The sequence below is a fragment of the Oryctolagus cuniculus genome, chromosome 1 (genome assembly GCF_964237555.1).
Source record: "Oryctolagus cuniculus chromosome 1, mOryCun1.1, whole genome shotgun sequence".
NCBI lineage: Eukaryota > Metazoa > Chordata > Mammalia > Lagomorpha > Leporidae > Oryctolagus > Oryctolagus cuniculus.
Window position 1 is genome coordinate 141,188,038 of NC_091432.1, and position 20,469 is coordinate 141,208,506.

Here is a 20,469-nt window from a genome sequence, read left to right on the forward strand (position 1 = left end):
AGATACCACTTGTCCTTGTTAGCCCTTCTCTCAGATGCTGAGGCGCCCACAAGGAGTGGGAAGGGCAGTTTGCCTGGTCATTGTCTTCAGCATGCTTGAAAGCATTATGCCTCATATGAACTGGCAATAGATTTACCCGTTCTCCTATCCAATTGGTAGAATCCTCCGTAACAAGTCAGAGCAAAGCTAAACATCTTTGGCACCACTGTGAAAATGTTGAAGAACATAAATGATGCCCTAAGTTTTGGGATTTTCTTTCTTCCTTCGTTCTCTCTTATTGTCTTCCAAGATTAGTTTGCTGTGTTCTGTGATAAGTCAGTGGCTGAAACTTAGCAGATTTTGGGATGGTGGTACTTAACCCATCATTACAAAGCAGAGTGAAATTTTAAGTGGAAACCTAAGGGCTTTTAAAGCAAATTTTTATGTATTGAAAGCACAGTTTGAAAATGGAAGATTATAATTTTGTTCTGTCACTTCATTGTAAATAAAACATGATGTCATGTACAAAACAAATATTTGTACCCTTGAGACATTTAGATAAGTCTCTCTTAAGAAGAAAATCTTGTATTTGTGGAAGCCGGACATGTGCCCATGTATATGTATGAGTGTGCGTTGTACACACACAAACATGCACTTTCTGTCAGGGATCTGTTCTTCCATTTCAGTGCTAGTTTTACCGTCTTTATACCCAGATGGTATTCCCATTTCCCCAGTACCTCACATGGACCACAGGTGAAGTAGCTGTACCCTTGACCTCTCTCCGCTGCCCTCCCACCCCCCATATGATTCTTTCTTGGCAACACTGGCTTTCTGAAGAGATGAGCCCTGTCGTCCTGTAGAATGTGCTACCTTTTGAATTTGGTGGTGAATTTTAGCTTGTTTCTTCATTCTGTATATTTCTTCTGTATGGGAAGTTCTATCTAAAGGTTTGTTTGTTAACAGTGAAGGTTGCATCTCATCAGAAACATAAAATACATTATCATCAAAGGTGGCTAAAAACAACCACTGAACTAGGTGCAATCAGATCCCTTCAGTGTTTAGGGTTTTTCTCCAAAATTGACCTGAAGTATTCCGTGCAATCAACCTTTCATTTAGTGTTTAAACAATTGACAAGACTTACTTGAATAAGTTTTGTTAGGATTTTGCTATATTTATTTGAAAGGTAAAGTGACAGAGAGAATTGGAGAGCCCAGAGGGAATGTAGCCGGGGTCTAGGGATTGGGGGTGGGGTTGGTGTGGAGATCTTCCGTCCTCTTTTTTATTCCCTCAGTGGCCACAAATGCCAGGACTTGGGCAGGCCAAAGGCAGGAACCCTGATCTCCCATGTGGTTTTCCAATGTGGATAGCAGGGGTTCCAGCACTTGGGCCATCAGCTACCTTCCCAGGCACATTTGCAGGGAGCTGGATTGGAAGCAGAGTAACCAAGACTCGTACCAACATTCTTGACACCGGATACAGGCGGCTGCCTAACTGTGCCACAATGCCAGTTATTATATTATTTTAATTATATCATTCATCCTTCATTTATTAGCTGGCTCTCTTTTATGATATTTTAACTTTCCCTCAAACAGATGGGGCTTTTGGTTACCTTGAAGCCAAATTTCCTGATGAAGAGGCAGAATGAATAGTTGTTTCCTTTTAATTAACAGTTTTCATGGTTAAGTGTTGTTCTAGTAGCCACAAAGCAGAATTTTACAATCTGTTTTAAAATCATCGAACAGAGCTTCAGTAGGTTTTGGGTTCATTTACTAAATAAATTTCCAAAGGTAGAGCAATTTCCCATTGGTTTTTACCAACTTATTAGCATTTGGGAAGTTGGAACTTGAGTAATTAGGTGTACTTCATGGTTGATTGGGATTTAAAAAATGGGTACAGTCAGCCTTCAAATCTGAGAGCCCTACCTCCATGGATTCAACCAACCACAGCTCAGAATTACTGAAAGCAGTTCTGTGTGTGTGGGGACATGCACAGACTTTTCCTTGTCATATTCCCTAAACATTATAGAGATGATTTGAAGTATTCAAGAGGATATATGCACATATTATGCTGTTAGCTTTGTGTGTGTGCGTGTGTGTGTGTCTGTCTGTCTGTCTGTCTGTGCCAGGGGTAAAGCTGGAAGCCAGGAGGTCAGTCCTGGTCTCCCTTAAGGGTGACATAACTCCAGCTACTGCAGCTACCTGAGCCATCATCTGCTGCCTCCTGAGGTCTGCTTCAGCGAGAAGCTGAGCAGGCGTTCCTGGTGGCACATGGGTGTCTGCTGGGCTTAGTGTGGCCTCTGTGAGGGCTTCTAGGATCTGAGGACAGTCCTGAAATCAGTCCCTCTTGAGCACTGAGGTCCAACTGTGTGTCTTTGGTAAACGCAGTCATTGAGGCTTTTACTGCATTTGCATATACAAGATCTATGGCCTGGGAAAGCAGTAGAAAATGGTCCAAGTGCTTGGGCTCTTGCACCCACGAGGGGAACCTGAAGGAAGTTCCTGGCTCCTGGCTTCAATTTGTCCCAGCTCCAGCTGTTGTGTCCATTTGGGGAGAGAACCAGCGGATGGAAGAACCCTCTCTCTGCCTCTGCCAGGAGCTTCATCTGGATCTCCCACATGGGTAGCAGGGGCCCAAACACTTGGGCCATCCTTGCTGCTTTTCCCAGGCCATTAGCAGGGAGCCAGATCAGGAGTGAAGAGCTAGGACATGCACCGGTGTCCCTATGGGACGCCAGCATCACAAGCAGTGACTTAACCTGCTGTGCCACAACATCGGCCCCAATACGAAGCGTTTGAAAGAAAAGTAATGGCACACATGTACTATTGGTGCATAGCTTGCAAATTTTATTTCCTCCGGTGTTTAATAGTTTGCTTTGGTAGAGCTGATTGTGTAACATGTAGATTCCCCTTTCAAAATGTTATTATTTTTTATTCTCAAGCAGTTTGTATAGCCTTTAGTGTGGCTTACATTGTAAGCATTTATGTGGAAAATTATGATGCTAATTAAATTCTAGGACTACATTAACTCAGCATTCTGTGAGTAGAATACTAATTGTGTCCAATCTGAGGTTGCCTCAGCAGTTTAATAACAGTCTTGAGACCTATTATTTAATGATGATCTTTTGACGTGGTGGTCTATTTTATGACTTAGTTATTCTGGACTGGTCAGTGCTGGGCTGAGGTGGCTGCAGGGAAAAGGGATCATGGGATGAAGATGTGGGACCAGCAGGTGGAAATCCAGTTCAGCAAATGACTATCCATATGTAGCCACGGAAACCAGAGGATTGAACAGGTGGATTGGCCGAAGTCTTCATAAACACCTACCCGGGGACACACCCTTCTTGGGTGTTGTGAAGGGCAGGGCCACCAGTTACTAGGCAACTGAACAGCAGCCAGGAGTGGAGGCGTGAGGGCAGTAAGAAATGACCTGTGGCAGAGGCAGCTGGCTGCACTCACCACATTCTAAAGAGTTTCACTGTCTCGTCACCCAAGTGCACCTGCCTGAATTTCAGCTGCCTGTGATCCTGGGGGAGAGAAGTGGCCCTCTGATCATTTATGATCCTTGGTTGCAGATCTGTTAGGCGTCCTGGCTTCAGGCCTTGTTTGAGAAAGTAGGGTTGATTTCTTGTCTAAAATAAAGCCTGAGCCATAGGCCCTCTCCCATCGATAACAAGCAGTGTGGTCTTGGGGGAGGAGCCATGAATGCCACACTGTGGAAAGATGTAGTCTGCCAATTTTATGTAACTCGGAGTCAGTCTTTCTTTCTTTCTTTCCTTCCTTCCTTCCTTCCTTCCTTCCTTCCTTCCTTCCTTCCTTCCTTCCTTCCTTCCTTCCTTCCTTCCTTCCTTCCTTCCTTCCTTCCTTCCTTCCTTCCTTCCTTCCTTCCTTCCTTCCTTCCTTCCTTCCTTCCTTCCTTCCTTCCTTCCTTCCTTCCTTCCTTCCTTCCTTCCTTCCTTCCTTCCTTCCTTCCTTCCTTCCTTCCTTCCTTCCTTCCTTCCTTCCTTCCTTCCTTCCTTCCTTCCTTCCTTCCTTCCTTCCTTCCTTCCTTCCTTCCTTCCTTCCTTCCTTCCTTCCTTCCTTCCTTCCTTCCTTCCTTCCTTCCTTCCTTCCTTCCTTCCTTCCTTCCAGGCAGAGTGGACAGTGAGAGAGAGAGACAGAGAGAGAGGTCTTCCTTTGCCGTTGGTTCACCCTCCAATGGCCGCCGTGGCCGGCGCGCTGCGGCTGGTGCACCGCGCTGATCCGATGGCAGGAGCCAGGTGCTTTTCCTAGTCTCCCATGGGGTGCAGGGCCCAAGCACCTGGGCCATCCTCCACTGCACTCCCTGGCCACAGCAGAAAGCTGGCCTGGAAGAGGGGCAACTAGGACAGAATCCGGCACCCCGACCGGGACTAGAACCCGGTGTACCGGCGCCGCTAGGCGGAGGATTAGCCTAGTGAGCCGCGGCGCCGGCCCATAACTCAGAGTATTTCTAAGTGGTTGTGGGGTTCCTCCTGCCCAGTGTTAAGAGATTACAGTTTTTGGCTGGCGCCGCGGCTCACTAAGCTAATCCTCCGCCCTGCGGCGCCGGCACAGCAGGTTCTAGTCCCGGTCGGGGCGCTGGATTCTGTCCCGGTTGCCCCTCTTCCAGGCCAGCTCTCTGCTGTGGCCAGGAAGTGCAGTGGAGGATGGCCCAAGTGCTTGGGCCCCGCACCCCATGGGAGACCAGGAGAAGCACCTGGCTCCTGCCTTTGGATCAGCGCAGCGCGCCAGCCGCGGCGGCCATTGGAGGGTGAACCAACGGCAAAGGAAGACCTCTCTCTCGTCTCTCTCTCTTACTGTCCACCATGCCTGTAAAAAAAAAAAAAAAAAGAGAGAGAGAGAGAGAGAGAGATTACAGTTTTTAATAGCCCAAGATTTTGTTGTTTTTGTTGTCTTAAAAATGGCCCTGCTGGCTGGTGCTGTGGCATAGCAGACTAAGCCTCCACCTGTGGTGCTGGCATCCCATATGAACACCGGTTCTAGTCCCAGCTGCTCCTCTTCTGATCCTTTTCTCTGCTATGGCCTGGGAAAGCAGTGGAAGATGGCCCAAGTGCTTGGGCCCCTGCACCCGCGTGGGAGACCTGGAGGAAGCTCCTGGCTCCTGGCTTCAGCCTGGCACAGGCCATTTGGAGAGTGAACCAGTGGCTGGAAGACCATTTTCTCTGTCTCTCCCTCTGTGTCTGTAACACTACCTCTCAAAAAAATAAAATAAAAATCTTTAAAAAAAAAAAAGATGTTTAAAAAAATGTCCCTGCTACACAAACAATATATCTTATGTGCAATCATATCCAGGGACAATTCACTCATTTTCATTAGCTGAACTAATTTGAAAAGTTTAAACTATTGAACTGAAAGGCTGTGTAATTTTTTTTTAAAGAGATTTAGGGGCCAGGCGTTTAGCCTAGCAGTGAAGATACTCATAGCCGAATTGCTAGGTTGCATATCTGGCTCCCTGCTGACTCCAGTTTTCTCCTACTAGTGCAGACCTTGGGAGGCAGGGGTGATGAATCAAGCGATTGCGTTCTTGCCATCCGTAATGGGGACCTTGATGTAGTCCCCACGTGTGGTGGGCATTCAGGGAGTGAATTAGTAGATTGTCGTGTGCTCGTGTATATTCTCTCTCAAATTCAAAAAAAAGTTTTAAGTGATGCAGAATTTTTTCTTTGCTGTGGAGGAGATGTGACGATTTACTTATGTTATCACATAATATATGTATTACACACATCCTATCCCTTGCTTCCCTTTTGTGTCCAGCAGGTGAACATATATGCTTATTTCTAACTTGCACTGATTTTTTGGGAACATTCTCTGTTAAATTGTAGAGAATTATTTTTTAGTGATCAATGAATTTCTTGGCAGAGCGAAGGCTGTCATCTGGCTGACATGTGAAAATACTTGCAAGAACTTGTAAGTGCTGGAAATAGTGTGACATTTCCCCACAAAGAATATTTATTTGGAGGGGTCAGCATTTCAGCACAGCGGATTAAAGCTCCGGCCTGCAGTGCCAGCATCCCATACGGATGCTGTTTCGAGTCCTGGCTGCTCTACTTCAATCCAGCTTCCTGCTAATGCGCCTGGGAAAGCAGTGGAGGATAGCCCAAGTGCTTGGGCCCCTGTACGCATGTGGGAGAACTGGGAGAAGCTCCTGGCTCCTAGCTTCAGCCTGGTCCAGCTCTGGTCATTGCAGCCATTTGGGGAGTGAACTAGCGGATGGAAGATCCCTCTCTCTTTCTCTGCCTCTCTCTCTGTAACTCTGCCTTTCAAGTAAATGAAATAAATCTCTTAAAAAAAATTTGGAAATAGTTAATGGTTCCTCAAGCTGCCACATTTGTAGGGATTTCAGTGTCCTTTGTTCTTTCCTCTTGGGCGTGATGACTTATGTAATGTTTTTTGTTTTTAAACGGCACTAGAGACTCTTGGAGTACGTTGATAAAGCTTTCACATGTCGTGTGTAAGCATAGAAATAAGAAACACATGTCTAATGAGGTTTTTATTATCTGAGGCCTGGCTTGTCAGAATTGAACCGATCCGTGATCCAGTTGGGGCCCTTCTGCTACTGAGCACCTCCCAGGTTTTGAAGCACGGACATCCTCACGGGCTGGGCATGCAGGCGCTGGTCTTGGAAATGGGGTGGGTGGTGCAAAGTCCTAGGAATGGGTCAGATGTTGTTGAGCAAGAGAGGGTTCTTGCACTGTGAGTTTTGAAAGCACTGCTGACTTCCCGTGTATTTGCCACCGTGGTATTTATTCTGCCTGTTGTTCTGGGATTGCTGTTGGCTCCGAGAGAACTTTTCTTTGTTTTTCCTTTTATTTTCCTTCTTTTCAAGATTTAATTATTTATTTGAAACTTGAAACTATATAGAGAGAAGGAGAGAGAGAGAGTTTCCATTCACTGGTTCATTCCCCACATGCCCACAATAGCAAGGGCTGAGCCAGGCTGAAGCCAGGAACCAGGAGCCAGGAGCTTCATCCAGGACTCCCAAGTAGGTACAGGGCTCAAACCCTTGGGTCATCTGCTGCTGCTTTTCCCAGACCATTAGCAGGGAGCTGATAGGAAGTGGAGCAGCTGGGACATGAACCAGCCCCTGTGTGGGATGCCGGAGTCCCGTAATGCTAGCCCCTAAGCTAGCTTCCTAAGCCTCACCTCTGCTCAGCCGCTTCCAACAAACTGCAGCGATCCTTTCCTTACTCCTTGGTGAGGTGTGATACTGCGCTGTCGTTACCCCAGGGCAGAGAGACCTCAGCCGATGGTAGAGATTATCTCAGGCAGTTCTTGTGGGTTGGGATCCAGAAGTAGCTGCCCCTGAGTGAGTCTCCTGGATCTGCCTGGGTGGCCTGTTTCCGTGCCCAGCCAGTTAGTGGGGTTGGTAGACCTCCGTTCTCAGCACACAGCTTCGTGAGCATGCTCCCCCGATGACAGCTTGCTTTACTCCACGAGGAGGGATCCAAGAGGCAGCTAGGCAGAAGCCGCCAGGTCTTCTGTGAGCTAGCCTGAGTCGCACTGTGTCCTTGCTGCACTGTCCTAGTGTTTGTACAGCAGTACCCTGTTCATTGTGGGACAGAGAACATGCCAAGGGGGGAGAGTCTCCAGGGCTGGAAATACCAGGAGGTATTTTGGGGCTGTCTTGGAAGCTGGCTGTCACAGCTGTTCATCATCTCTCTTTGTCATTTGTCATTTTCCTGTTTTTAAATATCCCTGTGGAATTAGAGTGGCCATTATATGTATATAACTTGCCATAGATCTAACAAGCACCTAGAGTCCAAATTGCCAAAACAATTTGATCATAAATTTCATTTTGATTTATTTATTAGAATGTACTCATCTGAGAATTTCTGTTAATACAGGAGTCATTTATGAGATTCTTAAATAAATTCAGAATAATTTCATTTGGGAAAGTTTCGAATTAGAGTGGAGTAGCTGTTAAAGCAAAAATTACAGATCTGAGCAAATATTTCCTTGACAACATATATATAATAGATGTATTCTAAATCTATTCAGTTTCCTTAGTTTACCTCATTAAGCACAAGTAATTGTGCCTCACAAGAGTCTATTTTTTTCTCCCACTGGATTTAACTATTCTGATATTTAGAAGTTCATTGCTAGGAATTTTTCCCCTGTAGGAAAAAATGTTCCATTCTTCTTGTGCTCTTTGAATTGAGCTTGTGTTCCAAGACTGACCAACAGTAATTTAATGCATTGCAGACTATTTTTGTTTTTGAAAGTTAGAGGGAAATACCACTGCAGTTTTAGTAATTAAAGGAACCAAAGAATCATAGTCTTACGTAGAAAGAATTAACTTAAATTGGTGCTTAAGGAAAACTTACATAATTTGGCAGAAGGTTTACAAATTTAGGAAAATTCTCAAAGAGACCTCTAGGTTTCATTTTATTAGTTTGTTTTAAATATACACACATGCGGCATACACATATACCTCCATGTATACAAATCAGTCAAACCCTATTCTCAAACCCTGTTCTTACCCTCATTGGCCTTCAAACTATTTTTTTTTTTTAAATTTTGGTTTTGATTTAAAGGTTTTTGTTGGAAGGGATTTGTTGGGTAGTCCTAAAATGGAATGGAGAAAAGAAAAAAGTAACGGATGGTTTGGGTTAATTCTTAGAAGAGACAGAAGACACATTGGAAAGTAGAAGGGAACGAGAAAATATGCTGGATTTAAAATAATTTTAAATTTTCATGAAGTAATTGTTGCACTGTTTTTCCAAGGAAAGAGTAGTAAAATAGAAAATTGATGATCAGTTGACGCTTGGGAGATCTAAATGTAGAGTGAGTAATGTATGAACAAGCACGTTTCACAAATACAATCTGTTGAGTGAGACTACAGATGATATTGTTAGTTAGTTCGTGATAAATTATAGTTGCACACAAGTCAGTAATGTGTTTTAAAATTTGTATGATATTTGATAAGATTTAACAAAGTATTTCTTTTTCTTGGAGGTGATCTTCTGAGGGTCATACGCTGCTGCAAATAAATATTTAAAGATTCTATATAGTTAACAGTTGTATATTTTTCTTTTTGAGGATCACAGAACGAGTGAGTGAGCCAGTGAGCTACCATCTGCTGATTCACTCCCTGAATGCCCATGATGTGGTGTGGCTCTCAATGGGGGCCAGAGCTGGGAGCCAGGAATGTAATCCAGGTCGACCATGTAGGTAGCAGGAGCTGCTGCCTGAGCCATCACTGCTGTCTCCCAGGGTCTGCATTAGCAGGAAGTTGAGTCAGGTGTGAAACTGGGTTTGAAGGGCTGGCGCCCTGGTGCACTAGGCTAATCCTCTGGCTGCGGCTCTGGCATCCCATATGGACACCGGTTCTAGTCCCGGTTGCTCCTCTTCCAGTCCAGCTCACTGCTGTGGCCCGGGAAGGCAGTGGAGGATGGCCCAAGTCCTTGAGCCCTGCACCCGCATGGGAGACCAGGAGGAAGCACCTGGCCTCCTGGCTTCGGATTGGCGCAGCACCAGCCGTAGCGGCCATTTGGGAAGTGAATCAACAGAAGAAAGACCTTTCTCTCTGTCTGTCTCTCACTGTCTCTAATTCTGCCTGTCAAATAAATAAATTAAAATCTAAAACAAACAAACTGGGTTTGAGTTTCAGGTAATCTGATGGGATGTAGGTGTCTAAACCACTGGACCCAGTACCCACTCGTCCATTCTTTTTTTTTTTTTTTTTTTTTTTTTTTTTTTTTTTTTTTGACAGGCAGAGTTAGACAGTGAGAGAGAGAGAGAAAGGTCCTCCTTCCGTTGGTTCACCCCTCAAATGGCCGCCACAGCCGGCGCTGCGCCGATTCAAAGCCAGGAGCCAGGTGCTTCCTCCTGGTCTACCATGCCAGTGCAGAGCCCAAGGACCTGGGCCATCCTCCACTGCCTTCCCGGGCCATAGCAGAGAGCTGGACTGGAGGAGGAGCAACCGGGACAGAATCCAGCACCCCTACCGGGACTAGAACCCTGGGGTGCAGTCGCCGCAGGCGGAGGATTAGCCTATTGAGCCGTGGCGCTGACCTCGTCCATTCTTTTTAAAGTAAGATGAAATCACACCATCTGTGCATTGGGAAGAGTTTCCATTCACGAGTCTTAAAATGGAAACTTGGTTAAGTGCCCTCTGGAAACCCTTAGTGACTGATTGATTTTAGGATACCTCTTTTCTCTAAAGTTCCAAGATCCTTTCTGGGTCTTTGATTTTGGAAAAATAATGTATCTAAATGTAATAAAAATAATGTATCTAAATGTAATAATTTCTAAAAATGTTGTCATTTTTATATGAAGATGACAAGCCTTTTAAATTTGTCTTTAAAAAATTGTTTGAAAGGCAGAGAAACAGAGGCGGAGGGAGACAGAGACAGACAGCCCTTCCAAACCTGCAGATTCATCCCCAGGTGCTCACAACAACAGAGGCTGGGCCAGGCTGAAGCTAAGACGTGGGAACCCAGTTCAGATTTCCCACGTGGGTGGCAAGAACCCAACTATTTGAGCCTTCAGTTGCTGTCTTCTAGGGTATTACATTAGCAAGAAGTTCGAATTGGGTGTGAAGCTGGGAATGGAACCCAGACACTCTGAAATGGAATATAGGTGTCCCAAGAGGGGGGTTGACTTTTTTTTTTTTAAAGACTTGTTTTATTTACTTAAAAGATAGAGTTACTGGGAAGGAGGGAAGAAGAGAAAGAGAGAGATCAGTTCACTGGTTCACTCCCTAAATGGCTACAACAGCCAGGGCTGGACCAAGCTGAAGCTGGGAGATCTGGGTCTCTACATGGGTGCACTTGGGCCATCCTCCTCTGCTTTCCCAGGCACGGTGGCAGGAACTGGGTCACAAGTGGAGCAGCCAGGACTCAAACCGGCCCCCACATGGGATGCCAGCACTGTAACACCTTAACCCACTGTGCCACAGTGCTAGCTTCAGCGGATGACTTACTTAGATACTGGTAAGAGTCTCGAATTCCAAGTTTCTAGCTAGAATAGATTATTTGTGTGGAGGAGGGGGAGGACAGAACACTAGAAATGAAAAGGCAGGTAGAGCAACATTAATATCTCTAAACTGTTGAAACAAACCACAGACCAAAAATGTCCTATTCATGGTCCAAAAATAATGTAACAGCAAAACGAGGAAATTTTGGAAATGCAAGGAATACCAGCCATGCATCTTAAATACCAAAGAACATACAGGTTGAGTATTCCTGATTCAGAGATCTGATATCCAAGATGCACTAAGGTCACAACTTCCCGAGTGCAGACAGGACAGGACAGGTGGAAAATTCCACACCTGATCACACGGACAGGTGGGAGTCAGAACACAGGAACGGGAGAAATACTGTGTGTGTAAGGAAGCATAAATGAGCTTCATGGTTAGACTTGGGTCCTAGCCCCTAAACACTTCATTGTGTTTGTGCATTTATTCCAAAATCTGAAAGAAATCCAGTAGCTGAAACATGTCTGGTCCCAAGTATTTCTGATAAAGATATTCAACCTGTATTTGGAAATATTCAAGCAAGTGAAAATGACGCATATCATAATTCTAAAGCAGAAATAATAAATGAGTATAGGACACAAATGCAGTTTTACAGGAACCGTGTGCAGTGTTCTAATTGTCTACGTGGGTGGAGCCAGTCAAAATCTCTTCTGCCTTTTTGTATTTCTGCTTCACCATGGTCCCAGACCATGCCTGGCACTTTGCTGTCAGCTCAGGAGGATACCTGTGGGAGGGAGACGAGGATGAGCTGCCTCTAACATTGGACGTGCAGACTGCCTTCAGAGTGCTGTGTTTCTTACAGGTGGATTTGTAACATCATGGGGCAGGGCTCCGAAGGCAGGTACCACAAGCCAAGCAGAGAAGGGATTCATTGCATGACCCAGCAGCCCCCGAAGCTCCACTGATTGGCTGGAAAGTGCGAAGTGCGCAACCTGTGCTTCAGTGACAGCACTGTACCTTCACTTACAAGTAAACTGCTTTTTCTTCTCTTCGAAAACAGGTTATATATTTGGGGAGAACTCCGGAAGAAGCATATAGAATATTAATCTTTGGAGATACGTCGTATATCCCTTTCAGGTAAATAGAGAAGTGATGTGGTAGGTTGATCTCATCAGATCCTCACCAGAACCGTTTCAGCAGTTGTTGTGGGGTGAGATGGGGGGAGTTGTTTTAAGGAATGTGTGACTGATGCTATAGATCTAATCTTGATTTCTCAGCAGCAGCTTTATCTTATCTTGTCTTGAAGGGTATTGAGCACCATCCCTGGCCTCTGCCCACTAGTGCAAGTTGTCAAAACCCAGAATATCTCCAAAAAATACCCAGTGTACCTGGAAGTGGTGTTGGGGTGGAGGGAGCGAAATCTGCCCTGGTTGAGAGCCACTGATTGAAAGCTAAGCTTTGTATTCATCTGAGAATCCTGGAGTTACAGGACTTGGACTACCACCCAGGAGTTAGTTTTTCTCCAATAACCTGGAGTTGCCTTCTGGGGCGAGAACCCTTTCTCCCAGGGAGACAACCAGCAGAGGGGATAGTGAGGCTGCTGTAGTGCAGCACCACTGCCGGAAAGCCCGTCCAGCAGCTGTGCAGGGAGGTGGAGGGCGCTGACGCCCTTACACACACAGATGCCACCTCGTCTCACTCTCAGCCGTGGGCTTGTGTGGGAGTTGTTTTGAAAGAAGATATTCTCCCTTGTCAATCAGGCTTAGCCCTAAAAATTTCTCTGCTTGTTTATCAAAATACTTAGCTGTATAGTCTACATACTTTATGGTAATTAGTGGGTAGCAGATGGGTGAAATAACTTTACTTGTTGCATCATTTTATTTTATTGATATTTGCAAACACTGCCTTGTTCGTCACTCACAAATTAGTTATTGTTGAGAATCCCTTACTCAAAATGCTGAGAATCAGAAGTGGGTTTCTCTTTTCTTTTTTTTTCAGATTTGAGAGTATCTGTATAGACTGTACCATTTGAACATTGCTCAATTCAAGGCCTGATTAGGGACACTACACCCATAGTTGTTCTGGGATTGCTATATGGATCTCTTAAGGCCTGAGTTTGCAGGTGTGGCTTTGCTGTCACAAAGACTTGGTTATGAACCTGGCTTTGTCACAGGGGAGCTTTGAGATGTGTCCCCCACATCATGAACTAGAGAAAATATAGCATTGAAGGTTATGTTAATGATTCAGCAAATTAGAAAAAGTGACTTGAAATCGGCATCTCCCCTTTTGTTTTAAAGGTTTATTCATTTATTGGAAAGGTAGAGTGACAGGAATCTTCCATGCACTGGTTCACTCTCCAAATACCCACAGTTGCTGAGGCTGGGCCACCTTCCCCTGCTTTCCCAGGCACATTAGCTGGGAGCTGAATCAGAAACGGAGCAGGACATGCTCAGGTGCTCATGGGACACTAGTATTGCAGGCAGCAGTTTAACCTGCTGTGCCACAGTGCCAGCCCCAGATAGTCCTCCTAATTTCCTCCTGGGTTAGGCCATTTGGGGAGTGAAGCAGCAGATGGAAGACCTCTCTCTGTCTCTACCTCTCTCTGTCTGTCCTTCTCTGCCTTTCAAATAAGATAAGTAAATCTTTTTTAAAAATTACTGAAATTTTTCATGAGAAATGAATAGTTACTTTTGATCCCAGTTCTCTGAAACTTTTAAGCAAGACTTAAAATTCTCAGACACTTGATTCCTCTTAAGAGCAGTGTTTCTGTAACTGTGGCCTGTGAACTGGTCCCAGTCTCTCTAGCTTTTGTCGCCAACCTGTGACGGATTAAATGCAGACATTGAGACTAGATTTTAGAGATATTTATAGTAATTTAATATAGTAATTGTATGTCTGGAGTCAAATAATAGAAGATACGCATTTGTATTTCATGTCCCCCTTTCCATTCCTTCTGTAATTTATTTTTCTTTATCAAACTAGGATTATTGCATTATTTTGAGTATGTAACAATATTATTGTATTTCATATTTGCTGTATTTTACTGGTATCAGTCTATGATGAACTTAAGTTTTAAAATTTGGTGCTTCATCTCATTTTACTGTTTTGTAGCATTTACTAATTGGAAAGTACACCAACCCGAATTTAAGAAGCCTGATAAAACTATATATTTTTAAATCCTTGCTACTTCTTTTGTATAAAATAAATATAACAAAGTATTGCTAACACAACATTCATTTGCAGTAAATCATGTTTTTATGTTCAATAGCAGTGTTTCATTGGGCTTAATCCAACATGGGTAAAATTCTTCAACCACTGAGTTTTAAGAATGTGTGTGTGTGTGATTTATTTATCTGCTTTCTGTTTCCTTGAGAGATAATATTGACTAGTTGTTAAAGCTCAGCTGTTGACAGCAGACTGGTGGAGGTTTGGCTTACAGCTCTGCTAATATTTCTGTGGTCTTTTCCAAGTCTGAGCCCTAAAACGGATGTGAGGTATAAGGGACATTCTGCTCATAAAACACTTGGTGTAGTGTTTTTGTCCTTAGCTGACATTTATTAAATATTCATAAGTTGGTTTATAGCTTATAGGCAATTCTTTTTTTTGTTTTGTTTTTTAAGATTTATCTATTTATTTATTTGAAAGTCAGGGTTACACAGAGAGAGGAGAGGCAGGGAGAGAGAGAGGTCCTCCATCCGATGGTTCACTACCTAATTGGCCGCAACAGCCGGAGCTGCGCCGATCAGGAGCCAGGAGCTTCTTCCAGGTCTCCCACATGGGTACAGGGGCCCAAGGACTCGGGCCTTCTTCTGCTTTCCCAGACTATAGCAGAGAGCTGGATGGGAAGTGGAGCAGCTGGGTCTTGAACCAGCACCCATATGGGATGCTGGTGCTTCAGGCCAGGCCGTTAACCTGCTGATCTTCTTCTTCTTTTTTTTTTTTTTTAAAGATCTATGTATTTATTTATTTGAGAGGCAGAGAGGGAGAGAGAAGTCTTATGTCTGCTGGTGAGACAGAGAGAGAGAGAGAGAGAGAGGTCTTACGTCTGCTGGTTCACTCCCCAATTGGCCACACAGCTGGAGCTGCACCCATCCGAAGCCAGGAACCGGGAGCTTCCTCCAGGTCTCCCGTGCAGGCACAGGGGTTCAAGGACTTGGGTCATCCTCCACTGCTTTCCTAGGCCATAGCAGAGAGCTGGATTGGAAGAGGAGCAGCCGGGATTCCAACTGGTGCCCACATGGGATGCTGGCACTGCAGGTGGCGACCCCACCCACCATGCCACAGCACTGGCCCCAGAAACCATTGATCTTAAGTATACAGCAAAGTGTTAATGTTGTATGTGCAGCAACCACACAGTTTACGGTGCAAAAATGCCTTGAACTTCGAGAGATCCCAGCCCTTTGCAGTCACTTTTCATTGTATCAGTTAACTTCTACCATAAATTATTTTTGCTCGCCTTTGAATGTCATGTAACTGCAATCATACACACTCTGTATTTGGAAAGGTGGCACCTTTTCTTCAAAAAAAATTATTTTCATTTATTTTAAAGACAGAGTTTTGAGATGTGGTTTTGGGCAGGGTGTGCATGGAGAGATCTTCCATCTACTGACTCACTCCTAGATGTCAAAAATGTCATGGTCTGGGCCAGGAGCTTTTCACGGGTCTCCCACATGGGTACAGGGGTGCAAGCACTCGGGCTATCTTCTGCTGCTTTCCCAGGTGCATTAGCAGGGAGCTGGATCCAAAGTGGAGCAGCAAGGACTTAAATCAGTGCCCATATAGGGTGCTGGCACCACAGGCAGCAGCTTAACTGTCTGCTCCTCTTCTGATCCTGCTCCTTGTTAATGACCTGGGAAAGCAGTGGAAGATGACCCAAGTGCTAGGGCTCCTCCATCCATGTGGGAGACCCCGAGGAAGCTCCTGGCTTCACATCATGCCAGCTTTTAATCATTGTGGCCATCTGGAGAGTGAACCAGCAGTTGGAAGACCTCTCTGTCTCTCCCTCTCTTTGTAACTGCCTCTCAAATAAATAAATAATCTTTAAGCAAAAAATATATAATATCTGTAATATGTATTCATGTTGTTGTACATTTGAATAGTCAATCTTTTTTATTGCTTTTATAGCATTCCCTTCTGTTAATATACTACATTTTATGTATCCATTGCTTTTTTGATGGGTTTCTTTTTGGATTTTGAATACAAGCTGTTATGAAAGTTGCTAATTTTGGGGTTGGCACTGTGGCACAGTGGGTTAAGCCTCCATCTGCGGCGCCAGCATACCATATGGGCACTGGTTCTAGTCCCAGCTGCTGCTTTTCCTATCTAGCTCTCTGCTATGGCCTGAGAAAGCAGTGGAAGATGGCCTAGGCGCTTGGACCCCTGAACCCACATGGGAGTCCCAGAAGAAGCTCCTGGCTTCATATTGGTGCAACTCTGGCCGTTGAGGCCATCTGGGGAGAGAACCAGCAGATGGAAGACCTCTCTCTCTGTCTCTACCTCTCACTGTAACTCTACTTCTCAAATAAATAAAATTAAAAAAAAAAAAGAGTTGCTATTTTCAAAACCTGTATTACACATTGCTTTACAAATTCCAAGCAGCACCCATTTGTTGATTTTCATCTACTTTCCCAAGTTCGTTGAATGATCTTGGTGAGAAGGCTTTTTCCCTCCTGAAAGCTGACCTCCAGTTGCATAGCTGCAGTTCTGCCTGTGAGGAAGCCTCAGGAAGCTTGGGTGGGAGGGAGGGGTGCGGGTATGTGTGAAGTTGGAGGTGTTCATGAAACCTGAGTGAATAAACAAAGATTCAGTCTATTCAGATAATGTGTAGGAGGAGGCAGCATTTGAGCTGAGTACAGACGATAGCTTCTCAAATCCTTGCTGAATAGCGCACGGCTTGGCCCATAGTAGGGTCTGAAATTTCTAGGTCCATTGAGTTGTCACCACGACTGAATGAGCGTTCTTTTCGCTGGCTTGGGAGAGCTGTCATTGGGAAGGCAGTAATGATGGTGGCTAACCCAGGAGACACGGTCAGAATCACTGGCATGCAATTTGAGAGTTCACCCTATTCCCATGAACAACTTTGGGCTGCTTTGTGTTAAATAAAATACTTAATTTCCTTGCCATAATTTCTTTTTGCAAAAAATGCTCCTTGTTTCATGAAAAAAAAAAAAAAACATTTTAGCTGAAGAGGATGCTCTCTCTTTCCTTGGTTATTGGTTTGATGTTGCTATAAATAACAGTGTTGGCTGTTAAGGCTTGTGTGAGAATCAAAAGTTTATGTGTAGTTTAATGTCTCAGGCAAGAATTATCATCAGGAAACCCAGCTAAGGCAGTGGTTACTGATGGCTCCAGGAGCAGTCCTGTTCCACTTGGGGAACAAATGAGTGCCAGTAAGGTAGGCACATTTGTTTGGACCTAGGGTAGCGACAGTAACTTTATTTTTGCCTTTCCTGATTCCAGGAAGTATCATCTTGTAGTGACTCAAGATAGCCTTCAAAAGGAGAAGCTGATAGGGGTGGGCATGTCTTACTCTTCTGGGAAAAAAAAAATCTTACCTGTTAAAAAATTTGTTGTAAAAATACTGATAGGTGTTGATGCAGAGTTTGGGTGGAGTTGTTTGTAAACTAAGTACTTTCCCAAGACTAAAATGATTCTACCAAGGTAACCAACCCCTTCATTCCTGTTCTTCATTCCTGTTGGCCCTTAAGAATTAGAAGGAGGTTAATCTTGTTGGTGCTGGCCTTGTGGTGCAGTGGCCAGCTCAAGTCCCAGCTGCTCCACTTTGACTCCCAATTCCCTGCTAAGGGCGCCTGGGACAGCAGCAGAAAATGACTGAAGTGCTTGGGCTCTTGCCAATTACCTGGGAGACCTGGGTAAAGATCCTGGCTCCTGACTTTGGCCTGGCCCAGCCCTGGCCTTTGTAACCATTTGGGGAATGAACCAGTGGATGGATGATCTCTGTCTCTGTCTCTCTCCCTCTCCCTCTCCCTCTCCCTCTCTTTTATATAAATCTTTTTTTTAAAAAAAATCCTGTTAAATAATTAAAAGTCCAACTCTAGGGGTTGGCACTATAGCACAGCAGTTTAGGCCTCTGCTTTGCAGGGCTGGCATCCCATATGGGTACCAATTTGTGTCCCGGCTCCTCATCTTCTGATCCAGCTCTCTGCTAATGACCTGGGAAAGCAGTGGAAGATGGTGCAAGTGCCTGGGCCCCTGCACCCACGTGGGAGACTCAGAGGAAGCTCCTGGCTCTTGGCTCCTGATCAGCCCACCATTATCACCATTTGGGGAGTGAATCAGCAGATGGTAGACCTCTCTCTGTCTGTCCATCTGTCTGTAACTCTACCTCGCAAATAAATAAAATTTTTTTTAAAAAAGTCTATTGTAATTATAGGATAAAATGCTTAGCACCTTGCATCTAATATTTCAAATATCTCAGTTTCTCAGTATTTTCTATTTGGATGGAGACACCTGCAACATTGTGTAAGACACACTTTATTCAAAAGTGTATTTTGCCTGCTAACAATTTTATATGGGATTTTCCAGTTTAAAGAAAAAATTCAAATGGCCTGCCTTTTGGGGGGAAGGGACAGATATTATTGATAAGGTGGATTCAAGATGAAGCTCATCTGTCAAGAGCCAAAAACGGCAGATCATTTAAACTGTAGGAAGTGGTCTTCATGGATCCAAGTCCATGAAATAATACCTATTGAAATCAGTAGGAACTGCTGTGAAATTTCCAACAGGGTGTTATCGTTTATTTTAAAACCAAAGGCAAGGGTTTATTTTGGAATCAATTTTCAGAAAGGTGCTCTGAGTATGTGTTTCTTTTTTAAATTTTAGTCAGCCATATCTTGAGGTAGGTGTACTGTAGATAATTGAAATCTGATTCACTGAGTTGTCTATTTCATGCTTCTGGAATTTCAGAGACGCTGCCTATGGAAGCTGCAATTACTACATCACACTGCTTGACTGTTTCCATGCAGTAAAGAAGGTAAGTGCCCAGAGGTTGCTTCCAGTGTGATGGAAGTCGCACTCCTCCAGAGACCCGTGGTTAGAATTTCTTTCAGGATCTGTGTGATGTCAGATGCCCTTTGTTTCTCAGCTGGCGTTAGGACACGGTTCATTCAGAATTTCTGGGTACTTCCTGGCATGATTTGGGTCGAAAGCCACTTTGGTTCTGGATTCAGTATTGATTTTAGTGTGTTGTGATTTAAAAGAAAAACAAAAAGTTAATAGATGACTAGTCCAGGTTGCCGCTGATGTGTGTTTTTTATGGGTCTGATTACCACCATAGTACTGAGAACATAGCTGTCAAACACAGGTTTGTTTCTTCAGGCATTAAATCTCAAGCTCAACAGGATTTGAGTAGCCAATTGGTTTGTTACAACTGTTTCTAAAACCTGCCCAGTGGTTCAACTTGGACTGCTGCCCTGCACCCTGGGACCACCCTGTTTCATAACCACATTCTCCATGAACTCGTTCACTTGGGCTGTGCAGCCAGCAGGCCCAGTGCAGACCTCTCGCTCCTTCAGCTGGGCTTCTCTAAGGTCAGCGGCCATCCCTGCCAGGTGAACCCTGGGGGATGGCTGACGTGTGGGTACTCTCACCTTTACACAGAGAAGAGGAGAGCTTGGTGGAGCTTGGAAATGGTCTTCTGTAACACTGCCTAGCAGTTTCAGTTGTTCTTTATTGGCCTGGCTTGTTCTTTTAATGAGGCATTTTCCCCCGAGTGATTAACTGGTATTTGACAGGTCAAAGATTGTCCCCCACACCAAACTATATTCATTTTACTTAGGGGTCAGCAACTTTGGATTTTCAGCTGGAGCATTTTATATTTGTGACTGATTCTGAATATTCTTGCATAGTGCAACACTATCAGTGTAGTTATGTCTTCATTTTCATTCTACTTTGAATAGCATCACCTTGTGTAATTCCAAGAAGTTACCTGTGAACTACAAGTTACTGTATTATTCTGTTAGGAGCACCTCTACTCCAAATATCATGAATTGTGTCAAGCATTTTGAATTTAAGGAAATAAAGTGTGTCATGGATTTGCTCTCGAAATGATTGTGTGAACAGTTATTTTATAAAAGGAGGACTCTTCGATCTGCACTCTGGCCTTCTTGTTTTTCATTCATATTTCAGAAGTTTAAATTTTGAAAACTGGGTTTGCAAGGTTCACCCCCTTGAATAAAGACTGCCTTGTTGACCAGAATTCTGGCTTCCTCCCCCCTGGCCTCAGTGATTGTGAACCAGAACACTTCTCAGAGACTTTGACTCTTTGTCCTTGACCCAGAAGGTCTGGGTTCTGCTTGTTCCCCTCTGCACGCTCTGTTCCTGCATCTCAGTGAGGCTCTTGAAAAACACAAATTTTATTTTCTTGTGGAAAGGGTACTTTTTTCACCCTCAAATTTGCATTTTAGGATTGTTGTCTGGGCTATAAAAGTGTCAGGAACAATGATCTCGTAATTCAAGTATTAAAAAGGTACATATTTATGAAGTGGGCTTTGTTTGGAATCAGCTAGCCCATGGTTTTGTTCCTCTTTATTACTT

General features: G+C 44.3%; 1 protein-coding gene across 17 annotated transcripts in view; it reads left to right on the plus strand.

Annotated features, from left to right (window-relative positions):
* The window catches only part of CDC14B (cell division cycle 14B), a 107,681-nt gene that overhangs the window by 48,498 nt on the left and 38,714 nt on the right, over positions 1–20,469 (plus strand). For all 17 annotated transcript variants that reach the window (XR_011379078.1, XR_011379083.1, XR_011379103.1 and 14 more), the window contains exons 5-6: positions 11,975–12,051; positions 18,841–18,907. Coding sequence is in view for 14 of the 17 variants with exons in the window: in XM_051818489.2 (XP_051674449.2) it covers positions 11,975–12,051; positions 18,841–18,907 (144 nt within the window). In the remaining 3 variants the exon portion in view is untranslated. The remainder of the gene's footprint in view (positions 1–11,974; positions 12,052–18,840; positions 18,908–20,469) is intronic.